The 21,963-nt window shown below is 48.5% G+C and overlaps 1 protein-coding gene across 2 annotated transcripts in view; it reads right to left on the minus strand.

Annotated features, from left to right (window-relative positions):
- nelfcd (negative elongation factor complex member C/D) overlaps window positions 1–2,242 on the minus strand; it is an 81,472-nt gene extending 79,230 nt beyond the window's left edge. For both annotated transcript variants that reach the window (XM_078236356.1, XM_078236355.1), the window contains exon 1: window positions 2,051–2,242. In XM_078236356.1, the coding sequence (XP_078092482.1) occupies window positions 2,051–2,188 (138 nt within the window). In that variant the 5' untranslated portion in view covers window positions 2,189–2,242. The remainder of the gene's footprint in view (window positions 1–2,050) is intronic.
- Between the last annotated feature and the right edge of the window lie 19,721 nt (window positions 2,243–21,963).

Genomic DNA, 21,963 nt, shown 5'->3' on the forward strand with positions numbered 1-21,963 from the left:
GGTGGGTGCAGGTGGGGAGGGGGGGGTGGGTGCAGGTGGGGAGGGGGGGGTGGGTGCAGGTGGGGAGGGGGGGGTGGGTGCAGGTGGGGAGGGGGGGGTGGGTGCAGGTGGGGAGGGGGGGGTGGGTGCAGGTGGGGAGGGGGGGGTGGGTGCAGGTGGGGAGGGGGGGGTGGGTGCAGGTGGGGAGGGGGGGGTGGGTGCAGGTGGGGAGGGGGGGGTGGGTGCAGGTGGGGAGGGGGGGGTGGGTGCAGGTGGGGAGGGGGGGGTGGGTGCAGGTGGGGAGGGGGGGGTGGGTGCAGGTGGGGAGGGGGGGGGTGGGTGCAGGTGGGGAGGGGGGGGGTGGGTGCAGGTGGGAGGGGGGGGTGGGTGCAGGTGGGGAGGGGGGGGTGGGTGCAGGTGGGGAGGGGGGGGGGTGGGTGCAGGTGGGGAGGGGGGGGGGTGGGTGCAGGTGGGGAGGGGGGGGGGTGGGTGCAGGTGGGGAGGGGGGGGGTGGGTGCAGGTGGGGAGGGGGGGGGGTGGGTGCAGGTGGGGAGGGGGGGGGTGGGTGCAGGTGGGGAGGGGGGGGTGGGTGCAGGTGGGGAGGGGGGGGTGGGTGCAGGTGGGGAGGGGGGGGTGGGTGCAGGTGGGGAGGGGGGGGGTGGGTGCAGGTGGGGAGGGGGGGGGTGGGTGCAGGTGGGGAGGGGGGGGGTGGGTGCAGGTGGGGAGGGGGGGGGTGGGTGCAGGTGGGGAGGGGGGGGGTGGGTGCAGGTGGGGAGGGGGGGGTGGGTGCAGGTGGGGAGGGGGGGGTGGGTGCAGGTGGGGAGGGGGGGGTGGGTGCAGGTGGGGAGGGGGGGGTGGGTGCAGGTGGGGAGGGGGGGGTGGGTGCAGGTGGGGAGGGGGGGGGTGGGTGCAGGTGGGGAGGGGGGGGTGGGTGCAGGTGGGGAGGGGGGGGTGGGTGCAGGTGGGGAGGGGGGGGTGGGTGCAGGTGGGGAGGGGGGGGTGGGTGCAGGTGGGGAGGGGGGGGTGGGTGCAGGTGGGGAGGGGGGGGTGGGTGCAGGTGGGGAGGGGGGGGTGGGTGCAGGTGGGGAGGGGGGGGTGGGTGCAGGTGGGGAGGGGGGGGTGGGTGCAGGTGGGAGGGGGGGGTGGGTGCAGGTGGGGAGGGGGGGGTGGGTGCAGGTGGGGAGGGGGGGGTGGGTGCAGGTGGGGAGGGGGGGGTGGGTGCAGGTGGGGAGGGGGGGGTGGGTGCAGGTGGGGAGGGGGGGTGGGTGCAGGTGGGGAGGGGGGGGTGGGTGCAGGTGGGGAGGGGGGGTGGGTGCAGGTGGGGAGGGGGGGGGTGGGTGCAGGTGGGGAGGGGGGGGTGGGTGCAGGTGGGGAGGGGGGGGTGGGGTGCAGGTGGGGAGGGGGGGGTGGGTGCAGGTGGGGAGGGGGGGTGGGTGCAGGTGGGGAGGGGGGGGTGGGTGCAGGTGGGGAGGGGGGGTGGGGTGCAGGTGGGGAGGGGGGGGTGGGTGCAGGTGGGGAGGGGGGGTGGGTGCAGGTGGGGAGGGGGGGTGGGTGCAGGTGGGGAGGGGGGGTGGGGTGCAGGTGGGGAGGGGGGGGTGGGGTGCAGGTGGGGAGGGGGGTGGGGTGCAGGTGGGGAGGGGGGGTGGGTTGCAGGTGGGGAGGGGGGGGGTGGGTTGCAGGTGGGGAGGGGGGGGGTGGGTTGCAGGTGGGGAGGGGGGGGGTGGGTTGCAGGTGGGGAGGGGGGGGGTGGGTTGCAGGTGGGGAGGGGGGGGGTGGGTTGCAGGTGGGGAGGGGGGGGTGGGTTGCAGGTGGGGAGGGGGGGGGTGGGTGCAGGTGGACGATGGGGATAAATTAGCGGTGGAGGGGGAACAGGACGACACCGTGAAGACTGCATTTGGATTTGTTCCACGTCAGCCAAAGTGACCGCGCCCCTGAGCTAGCCCCGCCTCCGCCGTTAGCCCCGCCCCGGCCTATTCGTTATCGCCGCCCACATCACTGACCCCACCTCCGCTCCTGGCGCCTTTCTGCCATTGCGGCCTAGCTTTAAAGAAATCCCTGGCTTCATCCTCACCATGGAGCCATCCTGCTCCTCCCAGTCTGCCGCGCTCCCGAAATATTCCTCGTTCATCCCTTTCCTCCGGAGCCCACCGCCGCCTCCAGCAGACACGCCGCTCGGACCGCTGCTCTCCCCTAGGCCGCTCATTGACATAGATGCAAACAGCTGCTGACGGCAAATGTGGCCCCAGCATGCAGCTGACCTCCAGCCAACGCGCCATCTGCAGCAGTGGAGGAGTGTGCACAGTCACTGCCACTGCAAGAAGGTAGTCATGATGTGGAGATGCAGGCGTTGGACTGGGTTAAACACAGTAAGAGTTTTAACAACACCAGGTTAAAGTCCAACATGTTTATTTGGTAGCAAATGCCATTAGCTGTAAAGATTCGCATTCTTATCCGTATTCTGTAACTTGAGTTTGTGTCTCTGTGCCTTGTTTGTGAGCAGATTTCCACTCCATCTGAGGAAGGAGCAGTGCTCCAAAAGCTAATGGCATTTGCTACCAAATAAACCTGTTGGACTTTAACCTGGTGTTGTTAAAACTCTTACTGCAAGAACGCACATCAGAGTGATTGTTCATTCAACAGCAACAAGTTATATTTGTATCGTGCTTTTAACAGCATAAAACGTCCCAAGATCTTTAACAAGAGCGGGAACGGTGGCACAGTGGCTTGCACTGCTGCCGAACAGCGCCAGGAACCTGGGTTCAATTCCTGGCATAGGTTACTGGCTGTGCGGAGTTTGCATGTTCTCCCCGTGTCTGCATAGGTTTCCTCCCACAGCCCAAAGATGTGCGGGTTAGGTGCATTGGGATTCTATGACCTGAGGATCATAAAGCAATTGTTCACATGTGGACCTCATTGGGCTGATGTCTGAACTTTTTCATAGAAACCTTACAGTGCGGAAGGAGGCCATTCGGCCCATTGAGTCTGCACCGACAACAATTCCACCCAGGCCTTATTTCTGTAACCCCACATATTTACCCTGTGAACCTATGCATCCTGGGACATTGAGAGGCAATTGACATCACTGCCACCGTGCTCTCTGTCAAAGAATATGATGTAGAGAACCCACAGAATGCCCACAGTGCAGAAGAAGACCATTTGGCCCATCGAGTCTGCTCTGACTCTGACAGAGTATCTGAGTAAGAAGTCTCACAACACCAGGTTAAAGTCCAACAGGTTTATTTAGTAACACAAGCTTTCAGAGCGCTGCCCCTTCATCGGGTGAGTGGGAGTTCTGTTCACAAGCAGGGCATATAAAGACACAAACTCAATTTACAAAATAATGGTTGGAATGCGAGTCTTTACAGGTAATCAAGTCTTAAAAATACAGACGATGTGAGTGGAGAGAGGGTTAAGCACAGGTTAAAGAGATGTGTATTGTCTCCAGCCGGGACAGTTAGTGAGATTTTGCAAGCCCAGGCAAGTCATGGGGGTTACAGATAGTGTGATATGAACCCAAGATCCCAGTTGAGGCCGTCCTAATGTGTGCGGAACTTGGCTATCAGTCTCTGCTCAGCGACTCTGCGTTGTCATGTGTCGTGAAGGTCGTCTTGGAAAACGCTTACCCAAAGATCAGAGGCCAAATGCCCGTGACCGCTGAAGTATTCCGCAACAGGAAGAGGACACTCTTGCCTGGTGATTGTCGAGCGGTGTTCATTCATCTGTTGTCGTAGTGTCTGCATGGTCCCCCCAATGTACCATGCCTCGGGACATCCTTTCCTGCTGCGTAATGGGTAGACAACGTTGGCCGAGTTGCAAGAGTATGTACCGTGTACCAGGTGGATGGTGTTCTCACGTGAGATGATGGCATCCGTGTCGATGATCCGGCATGTCTTGCAGCGGTTGCTGTGGCAGGGTTGTGTGGTGTCATGGTCACTGTTCTCCTGAAGGCTGGGTAGTTTGCTGCGGACAATGGTCTGTTTGAGGTTGTGCGGTTGTTTGAAGGCAAGAAGTGGGGGTGTGGGGATGGCCTTGGCGAGATGTTCATCTTCATCGATGACATGTTGAAGGCTCCAGAGAAGATGTCGTAGCTTCTCTGCTCCAGGGCAGTACTGGACGACGAAGGGTACTCTTTCCGGGACATGGCGGACAGAGTACCCTTCGTCGTCCAGTACTTAAACTCTCTGACCTCTACCCTCTAGCCCTGTATTTGAACTTCCTGACATCTCCACTTCGGCGCTATATTTGAACTCTGTGACCGCTCGTCTCTCGCACTGTATTTGATCTCTCTGCTCTCTCCTCGGTTGACCTGCATTTGAACTCTCTGACCTCTCCCCTCTTGTGCTGTGTTTGAACTCTCTGACCTCTCCCCTCTCGTGCTGAGTTTGAACTCTCTGATCTCTCCCCTCTCACGCTGAGTTTGAACTCTCTGACCTCTCCCCTCTCGTGCTGTGTTTGAACTCTCTGACCTCTCCCCTCTCTGTCTTTGAACTCTCTGAACTGTCCCCTCTCTCACTGTGTTTGAACTCTCTGAACTGTCCCCTCTCTCACTGTGTTTGAACTCTCTGACCTCTCCTTCTCTCACTGTGTTTGAACTCTCTGACCTCTCCTTCTCACACTGTGTTTGAACTCTCTGACCTCTCCTCTCACACTGTGTTTGAACTCTCTGACCTCTCCTCTCTCACACTGTGTTTGAACTCTCTGACCTCTCCCGCCTTGCACCATTTGAACTCTCTGACCTCTCCTCTCTCACACTGTGTTTGAACTCTCTGACCTCTCCCGCCTTGCACCATTTGAACTCTCTGACCTCTCCCCTCTCTCACTGTGTTTGAACTCTCTGACCTCTCCCCTCCCGCTCTGTATTTGAACTCTGACCTCTCCCCTTTGCATTATGTGAACTCTCTGACCTCTCCCCTCTCGCGCTGTGTTTGAACTCTCTGACCTCTCCCCCCTCGCGCTGTGTTTGAACTCCCTGACCTTTCCTCAGTTGAGCTCTATTTGTACCCCCTGACCTCTGCCCTCTAGCCCTGTATTTGAACTCTCTGACGTCTCCCCCTTGCATTTTTTTGAACTCTGACCTCTCCCATCTTGTGTTGTATTTGAACTGGGTGGCACAGTGGTTAGCGCTGCTGCCTCACAGTGCCAGGGACCTGGGTTCAATTCCCGGCTTGGGTCACTGTCTGTGTGGAATTTGCATGTTCTCCCTGTGTCTGCGTAGGTTTCCTCCGGGTGCTCCGGTTTCCTCCCACAGTCCAAAGATGTGTAGGTTCGGTGGATTGGCCATGCTAAAATTGCTCCTTGGTGTCAGGGGGACTAGCTAGGTTAAATGCATGGGGTTATGGGGATAGAGCCTGGGTGGGATTGTAGTTGATGCAGACTTGATGGGCCAAATGGCCTCCTTCTGCACTGTAGAATTCTATGAACTCTCTGATCTCTTCCTGCACTGTATTTGAACTCTGCCCTCTCCCCTCTCGTGCTGTATTTCAACTCTGACCGCTACCCATATGGTATTTGAACACTCTGATCTCTCCCCCCCTCACACTGTATTTGAACTCTCTGTCCTCCCTCCTGAACTGTATTTGAACTCTCTGACGTCCCCCCTCTCGCCCTACATTTGAACTTTCTGATATCTCCGCTTTTGCGCTATATTTGAACTCTGCGACCTCTCATCTCTTGCACTGTTTTTGATCTCTTTGACCCCTCGTCAGTTGAGCTGTATTTAAACTCTCTGACCTCTCCCCTCTTGTATTGTATTTGAACTCTCTGACCACTCCCATATGCGCTGTATTCGAACTTTGTGATCCCTCGTCTCTCACACTGTATTTGTACTCCTGACCTCTGCCCTCTTGCATTGTATTTGAACTCTTTTACATCTTCCGCTCTCACACTGTGTTTGAACTCTCTGCCGTCTCCCCCTTGCACTTTTTTGAACTCCGAACTCTCCCCCCTCATAATGTGTTTGAACTCTCTGACCTCTCCCCTCACGCACTGAATCATAGAAACCCTACAGTGCAGAAACAGGCCATTTGGCCCATCGAGTCTGCACCGACCACAATCCCACCCAGGCCCTACCCCCATATCCCTACACATTTACCCACTAATCCCTCTAACCTACGCATCTCAGGACACTAAGGGCAATTTTAGCATGGCCAATCAGCCTAACCCGCACATCTTTGGACTGTGGGAGGAAACCGGAGCACCCGGAGGAAACCCACGCAGACACGAGGAGAATGTGCAAACCACACAGACAGTGACCCAAGCCGGGAATCGAACCCAGGTCCCTGGCGCTGTGAAGCAGCAGTGCTAACCACTGTGCTACCGTGCCGCCACTGTATTTGAACTCTGACCTCTCTCTCACGTTGTATTTGAACTCTCTGACTTCTCCTCGGTTAAGCTGTATTTGTGCTCCCTGACCTCTGCCCTCTCGCACTGTATTTGAACGCTTTGACATCTCCCGCTCTCATAGAACATAGAACATAGAAAGCCACAGCACAAACAGGCCCTTTGGCCCACAAGTTGCGCCGATCACATCCCCACCTCTAGGCCTATCTATAGCCCTCAATCCCATTAAATCCCATGTACTCATCCAGAAGTCTCTTAAAAGACCCCAACGAGTTTGCCTCCACCACCACCGACGTCAGCCGATTCCACTCACCCACCACCCTCTGAGTGAAAAACTTACCCCTGACATCTCCTCTGTACCTACCCCCCAGCACCTTAAACCTGTGTCCTCTCGTAGCAACCATTTCAGCCCTTGGAAATAGCCTCTGAGAGTCTACCCTATCCAGACCTCTCAACATCTTGTAAACCTCTATCAGGTCACCTCTCATCCTTCGTCTCTCCAGGGAGAAGAGACCAAGCTCCCTCAACCTATTCTCATAAGGCATGCCCCCCAATCCAGGCAACATCCTTGTAAATCTCCTCTGCACCCTTTCAATGGCTTCAACATCTTTCCTGTAATGAGGTGACCAGAACTGCGCGCAGTACTCCAAGTGGGGTCTAACCAGGGTCCTATAAAGCTGCAGCATTATCTCCCGACTCCTAAACTCAATCCCTCGATTAATGAAGGCCAGTACGCCGTACGCCTTCTTGACCGCATCCTCCACCTGCGAGGCCGATTTAAGAGTCCTATGGACCCGGACCCCAAGGTCCTTCTGATCCTCTACACTGCTAAGAATGGTACCCTTCATATTATACTGCTGCTTCATCCCATTGGATCTGCCAAAATGGATCACCACACACTTATCCGGGTTGAAGTCCATCTGCCACTTCTCCGCCCAGTCTTGCATTCTATCTATGTCTCGCTGCAACTTCTGACATCCCTCCAAACTATCCACAACACCACCTACCTTGGTGTCGTCAGCAAACTTACCAACCCATCCCTCCACTTCCTCATCCAGGTCATTTATGAAAATGACAAACAGCAAGGGTCCCAGAACAGATCCCTGGGGCACTCCACTGGTCACTGACCTCCATGCAGAGAAAGACCCCTCCACAGCCACTCTCTGCCTTCTGCAGGCAAGCCAGTTCTGGATCCACAAGGCAGCAGCCCCTTGGATCCCATGCCCTCTCACTTTCTCAAGAAGTCTTGCATGGGGGACCTTATCGAACGCCTTGCTGAAGTCCATATAGACCACATCCACCGCTCTTCCTTCGTCAATGTGTTTGGTCACATTTTCAAAGAACTCAACCAGGCTCGTAAGGCACGACCTGCCCTTGACAAAGCCGTGCTGACTACTTTTGATCATACTAAACTTCTCAAGATGATCATAAATCCTGTCTCTCAGGATCCTCTCCATCAACTTACCAACCACTGAGGTTAGACTCACCGGTCGGTAATTTCCCGGGCTCTCACACTATATTTGAACTCTCTGACCCTTCCCCTTCGCACTGTATTTGAACTCTCTGATCTCACTCCTCGAGCGCTGTATTTGACCTCTCCTCGGTTGAGCTGTATTTGAACTCTCTGACCTCTCCCATCTCGTGTTGTGTTTGAACTCTCTGACCTCTCCCCTCTAGTGCTGTATTTGAACTCTCTGACCTCTCCCCTCTCGTGCTGTGTTTGAACTCTCTGACCTCTCCCCTCTCGTGCTGTGTTTGAACTCTCTGACCTCTCCCCTCTCGTGCTGTGTTTGAACTCTCTGACCTCTCCCCTTGAGCTGTATTTGAACTTTCCGACATCTCCGCTTTTGCGCTATATTTGAACTCTGTGACTCTCGTCTCTCGCACTGTGTTTGAACTCTCTGACCTCTCCCCTCTCGTGCTGTGTTTGAACTCTCTGACCTCTCCCCTCTCGTGCTGTGTTTGAACTCTCTGACCTCTCCCCTCTCGTGCTGTGTTTGAACTCTCTGACCTCTCCCCTCTCGTGCTGTGTTTGAACTCTCTGACCTCTCCCCTCTCGTGCTGTGTTTGAACTCTGACCTCCCCTCTCCCGTACTGTATTTGAACTCTCTGACCTCTCCCCTCTCGTGCTGTGTTTGAACTCTCTGACCTCTCCCCTCTCGTGCTGTGTTTGAACTCTCTGACCTCTCCCCTCTCGTGCTGTGTTTGAATTCTCTGACCTCCCCTCTCCCGCTCTGTATTTGAACTCTCTGACCTCACTCCTCTAGTGCTCTGTTTGAACTCTCTGACCTCACCCCTCTAAGCACTGTATGAACTCTCTGACCTTTCTGCTCTTGCGCTGTATTTGAACTCTCTGACCTCTCCTCTCCTGCATTGTATTTGAACTGTATGACCTCTTGCTCTGTTCTTGAACTCTCTGATCTCTTTCCTCACACCTTGGTTTTAATTTAAAAAGTTGTGTATTTTGGGAATCACAAAAGAGCCATATTAGGTTCCACACTGAGCCATATTTGACTCGCGAGCTAGGTTGCTGACCCCTGGCTTAGATCCTCGACAGCTGAAGTCATGGTCACTAATTGTGGAGTATTAAAGTGGAAAATGCTTTGAATTGTGGCTGGTTTAGTCATACCATTGAGTCTAACTCACAAGATTGTGAGTTCAACTTCTATTTTGGGCCTTGAGTACAAAAGCAAGGATAACACTCCAGTGCAGTACTGAGAAAATGCTGCAGTGGTGAAGGTGCTGTGTTTTGGATGATATATTAAACTGAGGCTCCATTTGTCTGCTTGGGTGGGGCAGGGATGTAAAAACATCCCATGTCACTATTTTGAAGAAGAGCAGGGGAGTTGTCTCCAGTTTCCTGGCCATTATTTACCCCTCAATCGACATCTCAGAAATACATTATCTGGTCATTCCTACACTGGTGTTTGTGGGAGTTTGCTGTTCAAAATTGCCTGCACATTTCCGATATAACAGCTGTCGAGAACACTTCAATAGCTGCAGAACGATTTGAGACATCCTGTGGTTGTAAAAACGGTAAGAGTAGTTACAGTTGCCGTGTCTGTGCTGGCTCTCTGAGAGAGTAATTTATCTTGTGCTACTCGCCTGCCTTTTCCCCGTAGCCCTGCAAATATTTTATTTTCAGATAATGATTCAACTCCCTTTTGAAAACCTCAAATGACTTTGCCTCCACCACACTCTCAGGCAGTGCATTACACATCCTAACCACTTGTTGTATGAAAAACATTTTTCTCAAGTACCCTTTGTATACTTCCTATATGTAGATGATACATTTGCTATATCTGAATCTGCAGCTGCATGTAAGAATTTCTGCACAGGGTGTGCTCAAATTCACCTTTGAAATGGAGCAGTCAAAGAGCTCCCTTTTCTTGACATGCTGGTTCAGAAATCTGCCGGGGGAGGTTCTCTACTACAGTCTACCACAAGCCTATCTATCTTCATATACATGCTGGGATTCCTACAGTTCTACATGCTATAAGATTGGTCCTTTTGCCAACCTTATAAATAGAACCCGCATTTACACACCATACAAGCTTGATACTGAAATAGGGGCATGTCAAAGACACCCTTTGGAATAATGACGACCCCAATCAGATCATTTCACACTGTATATCTGATGCGCTATTCAGACACGAGGCTTGAAGCTCAGTAAATGAAAGGCTTTTATTTACTGTTAATGAAGCTACCTGAACTTATATACACTATCCCAGACTGAAGGGGTCCCGGCCAGAGCAGGGACTCTTATACCTCTCCCAGGAGGCGGAGCCCGACTGGGATGTGCCACAACACTACAGTACAAAGGTGTAACAACCCCACCCTAACCCAACAGCAACAAGTAGCACAACCCAACAGTAACATATGTACATCCTTGTAGTCCTGGCCAGCCCCTGGCTCGGCACTATCCAGTGGGAACCAACGATGGTTCACCACAATATCCCAAAACTCATGCACTGGTCTAAGACCCCCACTTTCGGTCCAATCCACCTCAGATTACTTTGGAAGGGTAAGATATCTCAAAAATGTGAGCGAAAAACATGAAGCTAGCTGTTTTACGTGGCTATAGAAGCATGAGTGGTGTTCACCACTAACAGGATGCTGCCATCACACCAAATAAATGGTCCGTCTATCACGTGATACCTGAATTTCAGTGCTGAGTGATGTCTGGCATGTGGCCCGTACATCCCAAAGAATGGCGGATCGTATCAAACAGCATGTCCCTTTGGCTGTTTGCCAATGACAAGGTACAGACCTTACACCATACCGTGCTTACAAACTAAAAACACAGGGTCCAATATTGAATGTGATTCTGTGATTGGACAACATTTACTCTGAACAATCCCAAGTGTGCCAAGAATTATGCTCAGTAAGAAGTCTCACAACACCAGGTTAAAGTCCAACAGGTTTATTTGGCAGCACAAGCTACAAGCTTTCGGAGCGCTGCTCCTTTATCAGGTGAATGGGATTTCAGTTCACAAACAGGGCATATAAAGACACAAACTCAATTTACAAAATAATGATTGGAATGTGAGTCTTTACAGGTAATCAAGTCTTAAAAATACAGACAATGTGAGTGAAGAAAGGGTTAAGCACAGGTTAAAGAGATGTGTATTGTCTCCAGACAGGACAGTTAGTGAGATTTTGCAAGCCCAGGCAAGTCGTGGGGGTTACAGATAGTGTGACATGAACCCAAGATCCCGATTGAGGCCGTCTTCATGTGTGCGGAACTTGGCTATCAGTCTCTGCTCAGCGACTCTGCGTTGTCGTGTGTCATGAAGGCCGCCTTGGAGAACGCTTACCCGAAGATCAGAGGCCGAATGCCTGTGACCGCTGAAGTGTTCCCCAACAGGAAGAGAACACTCTTGCCTGGTGATTGTCAAGCGGTGTTCATTCATCCATTGTCATAGCGTCTGCATGGTCTCCCCAATGTACCGTGCCTCGGGACATCCTTTCCTGCAGCGTATCAGGTAGACAACGTTGGCTGAGTTGCAAGAGTATGTACCGTGTACCTGGTGGATGGTGTTCTCACGTGAGATGATGGCATCCGTGTTGATGATCCGGCATGTCTCGCAGAGGTTGCTGTGGCAGGGTTGTGTGGTGTCGTGGTCACTGTTCTCCTGAAGGCTGTGTAGTTTGCTGCAGACAATGGTCTGTTTGAGGTTGTGCGGTTGTTTGAAGGCAAGGTGTGGGGATGGCCTTGGCGAGATGTTCTTCTTCATCAATAACATGTTGAAGGCTCCGGAGAAGATGTCGTAGCTTCTCCGTTCCGGGGAAGTACTGGACAATGAAGGGTACTCTGCCGTGTCCCGTGTTTGTCTTCTGAGGAGGTCGGTGCGGTTTCTCGCAGTGGCGCGTTGGAACTGTTGATCAATGAGTCGAGCGCCATATCCTGTTCTTGTGAGGGCATCTTTCAGCGTCTGGAGGTGTCTGTTGCGATCCTCTCATCTGAGCAAATCCTCTGTATACGGAGGGCTTGTCCGTAGTGGATGGCTTCTTTAACGTGTTTAGGGTGGAAGCTGGAGAAGTGGAGCATCGTGAGGTTATCCGTGGGCTTGTGGTACAGTGAAGTGCTGAGGTGACTGTCCTTGATGAAGGTGCGTGTGTCCAAGAATGCAACAGATTCCGGAGAGTAGTCCATGGTGAGAATGATGGTGGGATGGAACTGGCTGATGTCATCATATAGTTATTTCAGTGATTGGTCACCATGAGTCCAAAGGAAGAAAATGTCATCGATGTATCTAGTGTATAGCATCGGTTGAAGGTCCTGTGCGGTGAAGAGGTCTTGTTCGAACCTGTGCTTGAAGATGTTGGCATATTGAGGTGCGATGAGGAGGATCGCAACAGACATCTCCAGATGCTGAAAGATGCCCTCATAAGAACAGGATATGGCGCGTGACTCATTGATTGACAGCGCAACGCGCAACAGCGAAAAACAGCACCGACCTCCTCAGAAGACAAACACGGGACACGGCGGAGAGAGTACACTACGCCGTCCAGTACTTCCCCGGAGCGGAGAAGCTATGACATCTTCTCCGGAGCCTTCAACATGTTATTGATGAAGACGAACATCTCGCCAAGGCCATTCTTGCCTTCAAACAACCGTACAACATCAAACAGACCATTGTCTGCAGCAAACTACCCAGTCTCCAGGAGAACAGTGACCTCGACACCACACAACCCTGCCACAGCAACCTCTGCAAGACGTGCCGGATCATCGACACGGATGTCATCATCTCACGTGAGAACACCATTCACCAGGTACAGGGTACATTCACTTGCAACTCGGCCAACGTTGTCTACCTGATACGCTGCTGGGAAGGATGTCCTGAGGCATGGTACATTGGGGAGACCATGCAGACGCTAGGACAATGGCTGAATGAACACCGCTCGACAATCACCAGGCAAGAGTGTTCTCTTCCTGTTGGGGAACACTTCAGTAGTCACGGGCATTCGGCCTCTGATCTTCGGGTAAGCGTTCTCCAAGGTGGCCTTCACAACGCAGAGTCGCTGAGCAGAGGCTGATAGCCAAGTTCCGCACACATGAGGACGGCCTCAACCAGGATCTTGGGTTCATGTCACACTATCTGTAACCCCCACGACTTGCCTGAGCTTGCAAAATCTCACTAACTGTCCTGTCTGGAGACAATACACATCTCTTTAACCTGTGCTTAACCCTCTCTCCACTCACATTGTCTGTACTTTTAAGACTTGATTACCTGTAAAGACTCGCATTCCAACCATTATTTTGTTTGTGAACTGAAATCCCATTCACCTGATGAAGGAGCAGCGCTCCGAAAGCTAGTGGCTTTTGCTACCAAATAAACCTGTTGGACTTTAACCTGGTGTTGTGAGACATCTCACTGTGTTCACCCCAGTCCAACGCCGGCATCTCCACATCAAGAATTATGCTGACAATGAATTTAAGATTATCAGTGGGCTTGCACTGTGGTATACTTCCACATGATAGAAGCTACATATACTAATACAGGGCTCTGTTCTTTGCAGACAGGAAGAACATCTATACCCATTGCATTTGTTTCAGCTTAACAAAATAGGAAAGGCTATTCTCTGGTTCATTCCCCAGAGTGATGCCTTGACCAATTGGAATCAACCTGTTTTAATTTAAGCAAAGCTTGGAGTTAACTGTCAGTCATAAGTTAACTGGTGCAGTCTCCATGCCAATGCCTCCACCAATCAGAGTCCACTTGCCAACCATTCTGCACTGGCTTCTCGTGCAGTATAAATTGTTGTTCCCTTACTTTATTCCCTTAATTTGCTCTTCTTGCAAATTGTCAAGATGAAAAGCTTCTACAACACGTATTTTCCCAGTTCCTGTCACCTACCATGTAATGGGGGTGAGCTCGGGATGGATAGGAAGATGGGGTAGGCACTCACCTTAATTTACATACCCCCCTCCAAAAACAGTTCTGGGCAGGGTCACATAAAATCCACAAAATTGAGCTTAATTAGGCACTAACTAAGGAAGGCACAGCACGATAGGAAAGTGTCAGGCTAGTGAAATTAGTTTTGGATTGATCTAATAAAATCACAGACCGATACAATGGAATGAATAGGCTTCTTCTGCATTACAAATCTCTCTAACACTAAGGACAATTTGCCACGTATCTGAGTTCTCAGGTTTGGTTACATTGCTAAAGTCAAAGCAAGTGAACAAGCTTTTGTAGATTATGCACTGTCCCACAGGAAGATAAAATCAGTCGCTTTGAGCTTGTTCTTCTGTACTTTGTGATGATTAGTTTCAGAATAGCACTGATGGAAATTTGGGAGCAAGTTGTCCGATTGCCCTCCATGGCTGCTACAGATCCAGCTGGAAAAATGGGAGAAGATAACAATAGAGAGAAAATATTCTAAAAGGAAGATAGGGATACAACAAGAGTCGATTGTTAGAATAAAATTCCCCGTGATCCCAAAATTCACATAGCTAATTTGGATTAGTCTGGAACATAGAAAGTGGGAGCAGGAGTAGGCCATTTGGCCCCTCAAGCCTGTTCCGCCATTCAATATGATTGTAGCTGATCCTCTATCTCAAAACAATATTCCCATGCTCTCTGCCTGCCATTTGATAACTTTAGAGTCTTGCACGAGGAATTTTCTCAGGTTTCCCCTGGGGTGCTCTGTACTTGTTGAACCTCACTCAACCAATGCATAGACTGCAAAAGACAGTATATAGTTAAAGAATGAAAAGGAATTTATTTGTTAATGCATGCATCAGGAAAGAGACACAGTCAATGAGGGATGACTGTCCTCTCTGAGCTAATATTGCATGGTAAAATTATTATATTATTCTGAACATTTCAATATCCCACCCTGTCTTGTCAATCAGACGGGAGGGCCCAATCACAACATTATCCATTATTACCTTAGCCAATAACGTTCCACCTGTCAACAAGAATAGGAGATTATTAGCTTATTGCCCCTGTAGGTTCCTTCCCCTTTACCTAGGAAACCTAACCCATGTCATTACTAGTAACCAAGGCCACAGTTAACATCTGTGATCTTTAATTGGTGGAAGGAGTCACTCTTTTGCTGGAACCGAGGCCTCCTTTATCAGCTTGAGAGCCTCGCTACCCGTGAACGAATTTACTCCCATAAATAACAGGCCTATTAAACATCTGTTATCTGTTTTTGGATATTTGCATGTCCAAAAACAGATAACAGAAGCTGCTTTTCTGTGCTCCATTGTATTAAAAGAATTCGGCCTGTCTACCACTGTGTTTCCCATCATGCTGCATTCAGAACAAAGTTGGCCAAGACGCACAATACAGGGTTGAAAATTCAGTTTAAGCTTATAATACTTGGTTAATTTGTGGTTATACAGTTTATAATATCTTTGTAGTTTATAATACTTCTGCATATTTTGTTCCAGGCACATTGTGAATTCTCACTACGTATATAAGGCACTTTATAATTACCTTAACCTAGTCTATTATAGTAAGAATTCTATACTACCCCTGCTTTCGGCCCTTGGCTATAGCACAAGATAAGGCCACTAAATAGAAGTGTCCCAATACTTGTTACTGTGTCCTGAAAGACGACTGGTCACTTTGTATCCTTGCCTGCTCAACTTAACTGCCATCACTGGTGCCATCCCTTCTCTGGACTTGGACAACTTTGCACAGGCACACTTAACTACATGAACAAGCACCATCAATGCCAAGATCACTGTGAAGAATATTGCAATCTCCCTTGTAGGATTGATGTTCCCAAGGAGCCTAGCTAGCCTGAGAGCCAACCACCTAAGGTAAATAGTTCAGGGTCTTTGAGTTTCTCCACCTCTTTCCTGATATGATTAACCAGATTTATGTTTTCTGAACTGTCTGGTATGTACGTGTAACACTCTGATCCAATCACTGCACAAGTCCCATCCCTTGCTGTCAAGACATAATCCAATGCCAATCTGTGCCGAAGTACCACAGTGCACATGGCTACCATCTTTTCATTAACCTTAACAAGGACAGTTGCTGTATCATTGACGACTTGTTTCAAAATGGAGCATAGAACCAGAATTTCACGCATCGCTTTAGCTACTTCATATTGGGGAAACAATATGTCAAAGAACCATTCTGTTTCTGTAATAGCTCATCGATGTCTTGGCAGGGGAGGGAGTTTAGGAGTGTGATATATATATATAGGAATACATATCCAAGGTAATATGACCCCTTCCATCCGACAGTGAGCCAAGGATATGCCCTATCCCCACAAATCCAATATGTTCCATTGAGAGTTGGATAAGTGTTGCCTCCTCTAACACAATAAGAAATATCGCAAGATTGGTCATTACTGGGTGGACTCAGGCAAAGCAGGATGGTTCGATCTCCCATGTGGTCACATTCACTCATGCCTAAGTTTTCCCTTTGGCCTTCCATGTTTCTAGCACAATATATCCCTTTTGGTTTTGGTGTTGGCTGTTTTAAAACTAAACTAGGAGTTGGTTTCCCTAGGTTATAGATAGGTATATATGTGTTTATATAACCTAATTTCCCTGCACAAGACTCTCTGTTATGAAATTCTTTCCCTACCTCTCTAGTGATGAATCCTGGTATTGAGTGTCCAGGATACTTGGAATTCTGGGCTGTTTGATCCATCATTACTAACTCTGACCACGTTAAGGGCATTGGCTGTAATGGTATTCTCCTTCTACATGTATGGGGATGTGCGAACATCCCCAACACTTTGCCTGACTGGTCAATCTAGCATGTGTGTGTGCGCCATATATTAATAAGTATTAACACATACCTCCCGAGAGGAATGTGTTAATAAGTATTAACACATACCTCCCGAGAGGACCTCAGTTGCTGGTCCCACCTGAGTCAAAATCTGTACATTCAATACTAAAAAGATATAATATAATCACATGCATTTATTATAGCAGTGTCTACAACTTCTGTCTTACAATCAAACACAATTGTTGATCGATGTCAGGTAATAATATAGCTTATTTACAAAACTTGCACAATCACCGCGCCACACTTTAAATGCACTCGCGACTTGACTTGCTCCTGCATTGGGGGATGTTGGGTCGATCTTGATTGGAGCTGTGCCTTGATTGTAGCTGTGGCAGGTCAGAGATCTTCCGTGCACATAACCTGTAACACAATCCAGACAGCATCACAACCTAAAATTTAACAATCAGAATAAATTTGATCTAATTAGATTCTCTCTACTTCTACTATTATAATAAATATTCAGTCGCTGGGTCAGGTTCACTATCTTGGGGCTTACTAACAGGGTCCAGCTTTAACTGAATCCAGTGTCTCCAGCGCTGGATTCAGCATTTCTCATTAATTAGGGCACATGTCTGCCCTGTAACCACCACATCAAAAGGCCCTTCCCAGTGAGTTCCTAGCCCTTTTTGTCTGTCATGAGTTTCATCATTACCTTATCTCCCGGTGAAGGTAACTTAGGAGTACTCTCTCCTGCCAATTTAGTCCAATCTCAGTGCTGCTGTTGCATGATCGCCTGCTTTTTGAGAAAATGTAGATGACCTATTAGATCCCTCCATCTTCAATTCACCCCCTCCACCATCCCTCAACTCTGAGGGTGATATGGTATATGAAACCGCCGCTTTATTCCCAACATATGACAGACCGCTTTCAAAACTCTCCCTGTGAAATGAGTTCCCTGATCAGAATCCACCTGAAGAGGCATTCCCCACCTGGGAATGATCTCATTTGGTAATATCACAGCTACTGTTGTAGCTGTGGCCTCTTTACATGGGAATGCTTCAACCCATCGAGTAAACCGGTATACAATTACTAAACAGTACGCTTTTCCTGTACCCGTGGTGACGGCCCTGTAACATTCATTTGTAAATTCTCCCAGGGTCCTTTGGGTCTGGGTTGACTTCCCATTTTAATCTTGCATGGACATCCTGGCACCACTAGGGTGCACTGCAAACACCTCTGACGATACTAACATTTCTTCAATAAATCAAGCATTCTGTCCCCGCTCATGTGTGCTATTCCGTGATAAATCTTCAGCGGATGCTCTATTACTTTCGGAACTATTATTTTCCCTTCTCTCCTCCGTATTCCATTATGACCTTTCCGTCCTCCATCTTTTTTCCATTGCTTATTTTCCTCTTCATCTGCTTGTTCCAGCACATGTTTTACATCAATATCTGGATTGTCCTCAATTGCTATAGCTACTAACCCATCAGGCTGTGTCCACTCCCAATCCTGTTTTACTAAGGCCTTTACTGCCTGGTCGGCAAAATTACTTACTTGCTGGACTTTATTCTCAATTTTCCTGTGAGCTTGAACTTTTATTACTGCTGCTTCTAAAGGAACATTGGCTGCCTGGAGTAAATTCCTGTGTATGCAGGCTATGGAGGATTATTTTTCCCATCAAGGTGAGGGGCTCCGACACACTGACTGCCTACGAGGCACAAGCTAGTGCCCTCACACACCAAGACATCCTTCTGGCAACTGAGTACCGAGTGGATGCTGCTGAGCAACTACAGCTGCCTTTATTCCATCATTTTCCTCACAGAAAATGTGTTATGGTTTGGTGACCAAAGCTGGGGCTGTCACCAAAGCCTGCTTCAAATCTGAAAAAGCCTGTACTTCTGCATCTCCCCACTCTACCTTTTCCTGACTCGCCCTTCCTCCCTTTATCAAGTCCTGTAAGGGCTTTACCACTTGGGCATAATCTTCCACAAAATTCCTACAATAGTTAAAAAGTCTTCAATACTTGTCTTACCCCTTTTCTGGTGAAAAGCCTTTGTACACAAATAACCTTCCCCTGGTCCTCTGGAAACTATCTTTTTTACCCAAATTCTATAACCTAATAACATCTTTGAAACAGAGATCAAGTCTTTCAATTTGATCCCAGGCCATAACTTATTTTAATTGTTTGTTCTTGTTTTAAATAACATTATTTTATTAAGGTAACTAGCTTACAGCACATTTTCTTATGTCAGAATCATCCCAAACTCAGAAAACAATGTTGTGGGGTTTCAACTGCCCATTAGTGTCTATCTTATCTCTTCTTTCCTTTAAGAAAACTTTGTTCCTTCATCCATAGCTATCACCTAAACTGTGTTCTACTTCCTAGAATCTCTTTAAATGCTCTCTTGTATCCAGTGAATCCCACTTTTGATTCTGTCCTCCTCTGTTTACTATCAGCTCCTCTATAATGTATCTTTTATTACCCTGTTCATTTTCCTTTCTCATTTATTCCACTGAATTATTTCTCTCATCTCTAATTACATTAATCTGTCAATTTGGTGTTATGGGTAGGCTCTCCCTTTTAGCCCGTCTGGCATCTAATATAGTTTTCAACCTTCCCATATTCAAAATTTACAACAGGTTGTGCTTTGTGTTCAAAACCACTCCTCCAGTTTTGTGGTTGATTCACTACTTTGTATATCCATGTTACACATTTTAACTAGAATGCATTATGGCAGTGTAATAATTCCCATCATTAAACACGCATTCCCATTCTACCTTTTGCAACTTCCCTTTCTATTAGATTTTTGATTTTATGTCTTTAAACTACTTCAAGTCTTTAACGCAAAGATCCATCCTGTCTGGGACAGAATGGGTTAATTCTCTGCTTGTTTCTGCAGGGGCGAAGTAAGTTCGCTCAGATTGACATCATCACTTCAAACACTCTGGAATAATTCTTTCATTTATCTTTTCATTGTCAGTTCTGTCAAGAATACATTTTCAAAAGTAACAAGTTTGATCCAGATTAATCCAAAATTAAATTTGTTTTACCACTTTTAAATATCCTCACTAAATTAAAACGTTTACACTTATTTACAATCTCTCCAGTTTAGCTCAAAATTTGCATGATTAATTATTTCTACAACTTTGCCACCATAACCAACACAGGCAAATACAAAATCAAATCAACTGTGTGCTGAAATGGTTAACTCTCCTTCCAACATTTCAGACGTAACATAACACCATCTTAAAATTGATTTTCCTTTCCCAACATGGCAGGCCTCAAATCTCTGTCAGATTCCTATTCTTGAAAATGACCATGGATCGCACAATTACTCCCTCTCTCTCTCACTCTTTGCCATACACAGAGAGTCTGTGCCAGCTTTTAACCCTTTACTACCTTTACTCTTTGGTCTATGACACTTTAGCCCAACCAATTTAACCTGTCTCTCTCTCACAAGTCTCTCACAGGAGACCTGTACTCCTCTCCCTGCCGGTTCTCTCACACAGCCTTGTCCCTTCTCTATCTCTGGAACCCCTCCCTGGGAGTTCCTTGCATCTGAGCCAACTGCCGCCTGTACGCATGGTCTAGCCCCTTGATGCTTCTTCAGCTATGCGGCTCTTTGCTCCGCTGCATAGGAGTATCCGAGAGTCCATCCCCGGCCCCTCTATGTTTAAGCGTAGCTTCTCTGCAAATGCCCCTTCTATCATTGCGGCTTTTTGCTCCGCTCTGTAGGGGATCCGAGAGTCTGTCCCCGACTTCTCTACTTTAAGCGTGGACTCTTTACATACACACTCCTTTCGCACCTCTTCCAAGCTACTCAACTTCCGGCTGCCAGACACGTAGTCCCCAGCTACTGGGTGGTATTTAAAGAATGTACTCACCCACCTTTTGAGAACCCATCTCGCCGCTGGTCACCGGTGAGTACCCTGCTGTCGCAGCGCCAAATTGTAAGAGAAATTTTCTCAGGTTTCCCCTGGGGTGCTCTGTACTTGTTGAACCTCACTCAACCAATGCATAGACTGCAAAAGACAGTATATAGTTAAAGAATGAAAAGGAATTTATTTGTTAATGCATGCATCAGGAGAGAGAGACACAGTCAATGAGGGATTCTTCTCACCACTCACATTCCTACCTAGTTTTTTTTCCTACTACTAGCTAATATTGCAAGGTAAAATTATTATATTATTCTGAACATTTCAATATCCCACCCTGTCTTGTCAATCAGACGGGAGGGCCCAATCACAACATTACCCATTATTACCTTGGCCAATAACATTCCACCTGTCAACAAGAATAGGAGATTATTAGCTTATTGCCCATGTAGGTTCCTTCCCCTTTACCTAGGAAACCTAACCCATGTCATTATTAGTAACCAAGGCCTTGGTTAACATCTGTAATTTTTAATTGGTGAAAGGAGTCACTCTTTTGCTAGAACCGGGGCCTCCTTTATCAGCTTGAGAGACGGCTTCAGCCTCGCTACCCATGAATGAATTTACTCCCTTAAATACCAGGCCTATTAAACTTGCCTTTCACATGTCCAAAAGCAGATAACAGAAGCTGCCTTTCTGTGCTCCATTGTATTAAAAGAATTCAGCCTGTCTACCACTGTGCTTCCCATCATGCTGCATTCAGAACAAAGTTGGCCAAGGCACAGTACATATATATTGAAAATTCAGTTTAAGCTTATAATACTTGGTTAATTTGTGGTTATACAGTTTATAATATCTTTGCAGTCCATAATACTTTTGCATATTTTGTTCCAGGCACATTGTGAATTCTCATTATATATAAGGCACTTTATAATTACCTTAATTTAGTCTATTTATTATGGTTAAACTAAAATGAAGGGCCTCATACTAAGCATTCTATACTACCCCCCATCAAGTCTAGAAATCTATGTATTCAGTGATTTGGCCTCCACAGCCTTCTGCGGTAGGGAATCCCATGAGTTCACCATCCTCTGAGTGAAGAAATCCTCCTCATCGCAGTCCTTAATGACTTACCCCTTATCCTAAGACTATGACCCTTTGTACTTGAACCCCCCAGCCAAGAGAAACAACATCCCTACATCCAGTCTGTCCAGCCCTGTCAGGATTTTAATCATTTCAAGAGGTGCCCTCTTCTAAACCCCAATCAACCCAAGCTCCTCATACAACAATTGTGCCATCCCAGGAATCAGTCTGGTGAACCTTCGTTGCACTCCCTCTATGCTAATTATATTCTTTCCTAGGTAAGAAGTGCACACAATATGCCAGATGTGGGCTCACCTGTACTCAAATCCTCTTGTCTTCCTAATATCCTAACATACTGTTTGCTGCACCTGCATGTTTGCTTTCAGTGACTGGTGTACTAAGACACCCAAGTCCTTTGGTACATCAACGTTTTCCAGTCTATCACCATTTAAATAATACTCTGCCATTCTGTTTCTCCATC

This window comes from Mustelus asterias, chromosome 20, assembly GCF_964213995.1.
Source record: "Mustelus asterias chromosome 20, sMusAst1.hap1.1, whole genome shotgun sequence".
NCBI classification, from domain to species: Eukaryota; Metazoa; Chordata; class Chondrichthyes; order Carcharhiniformes; family Triakidae; genus Mustelus; species Mustelus asterias.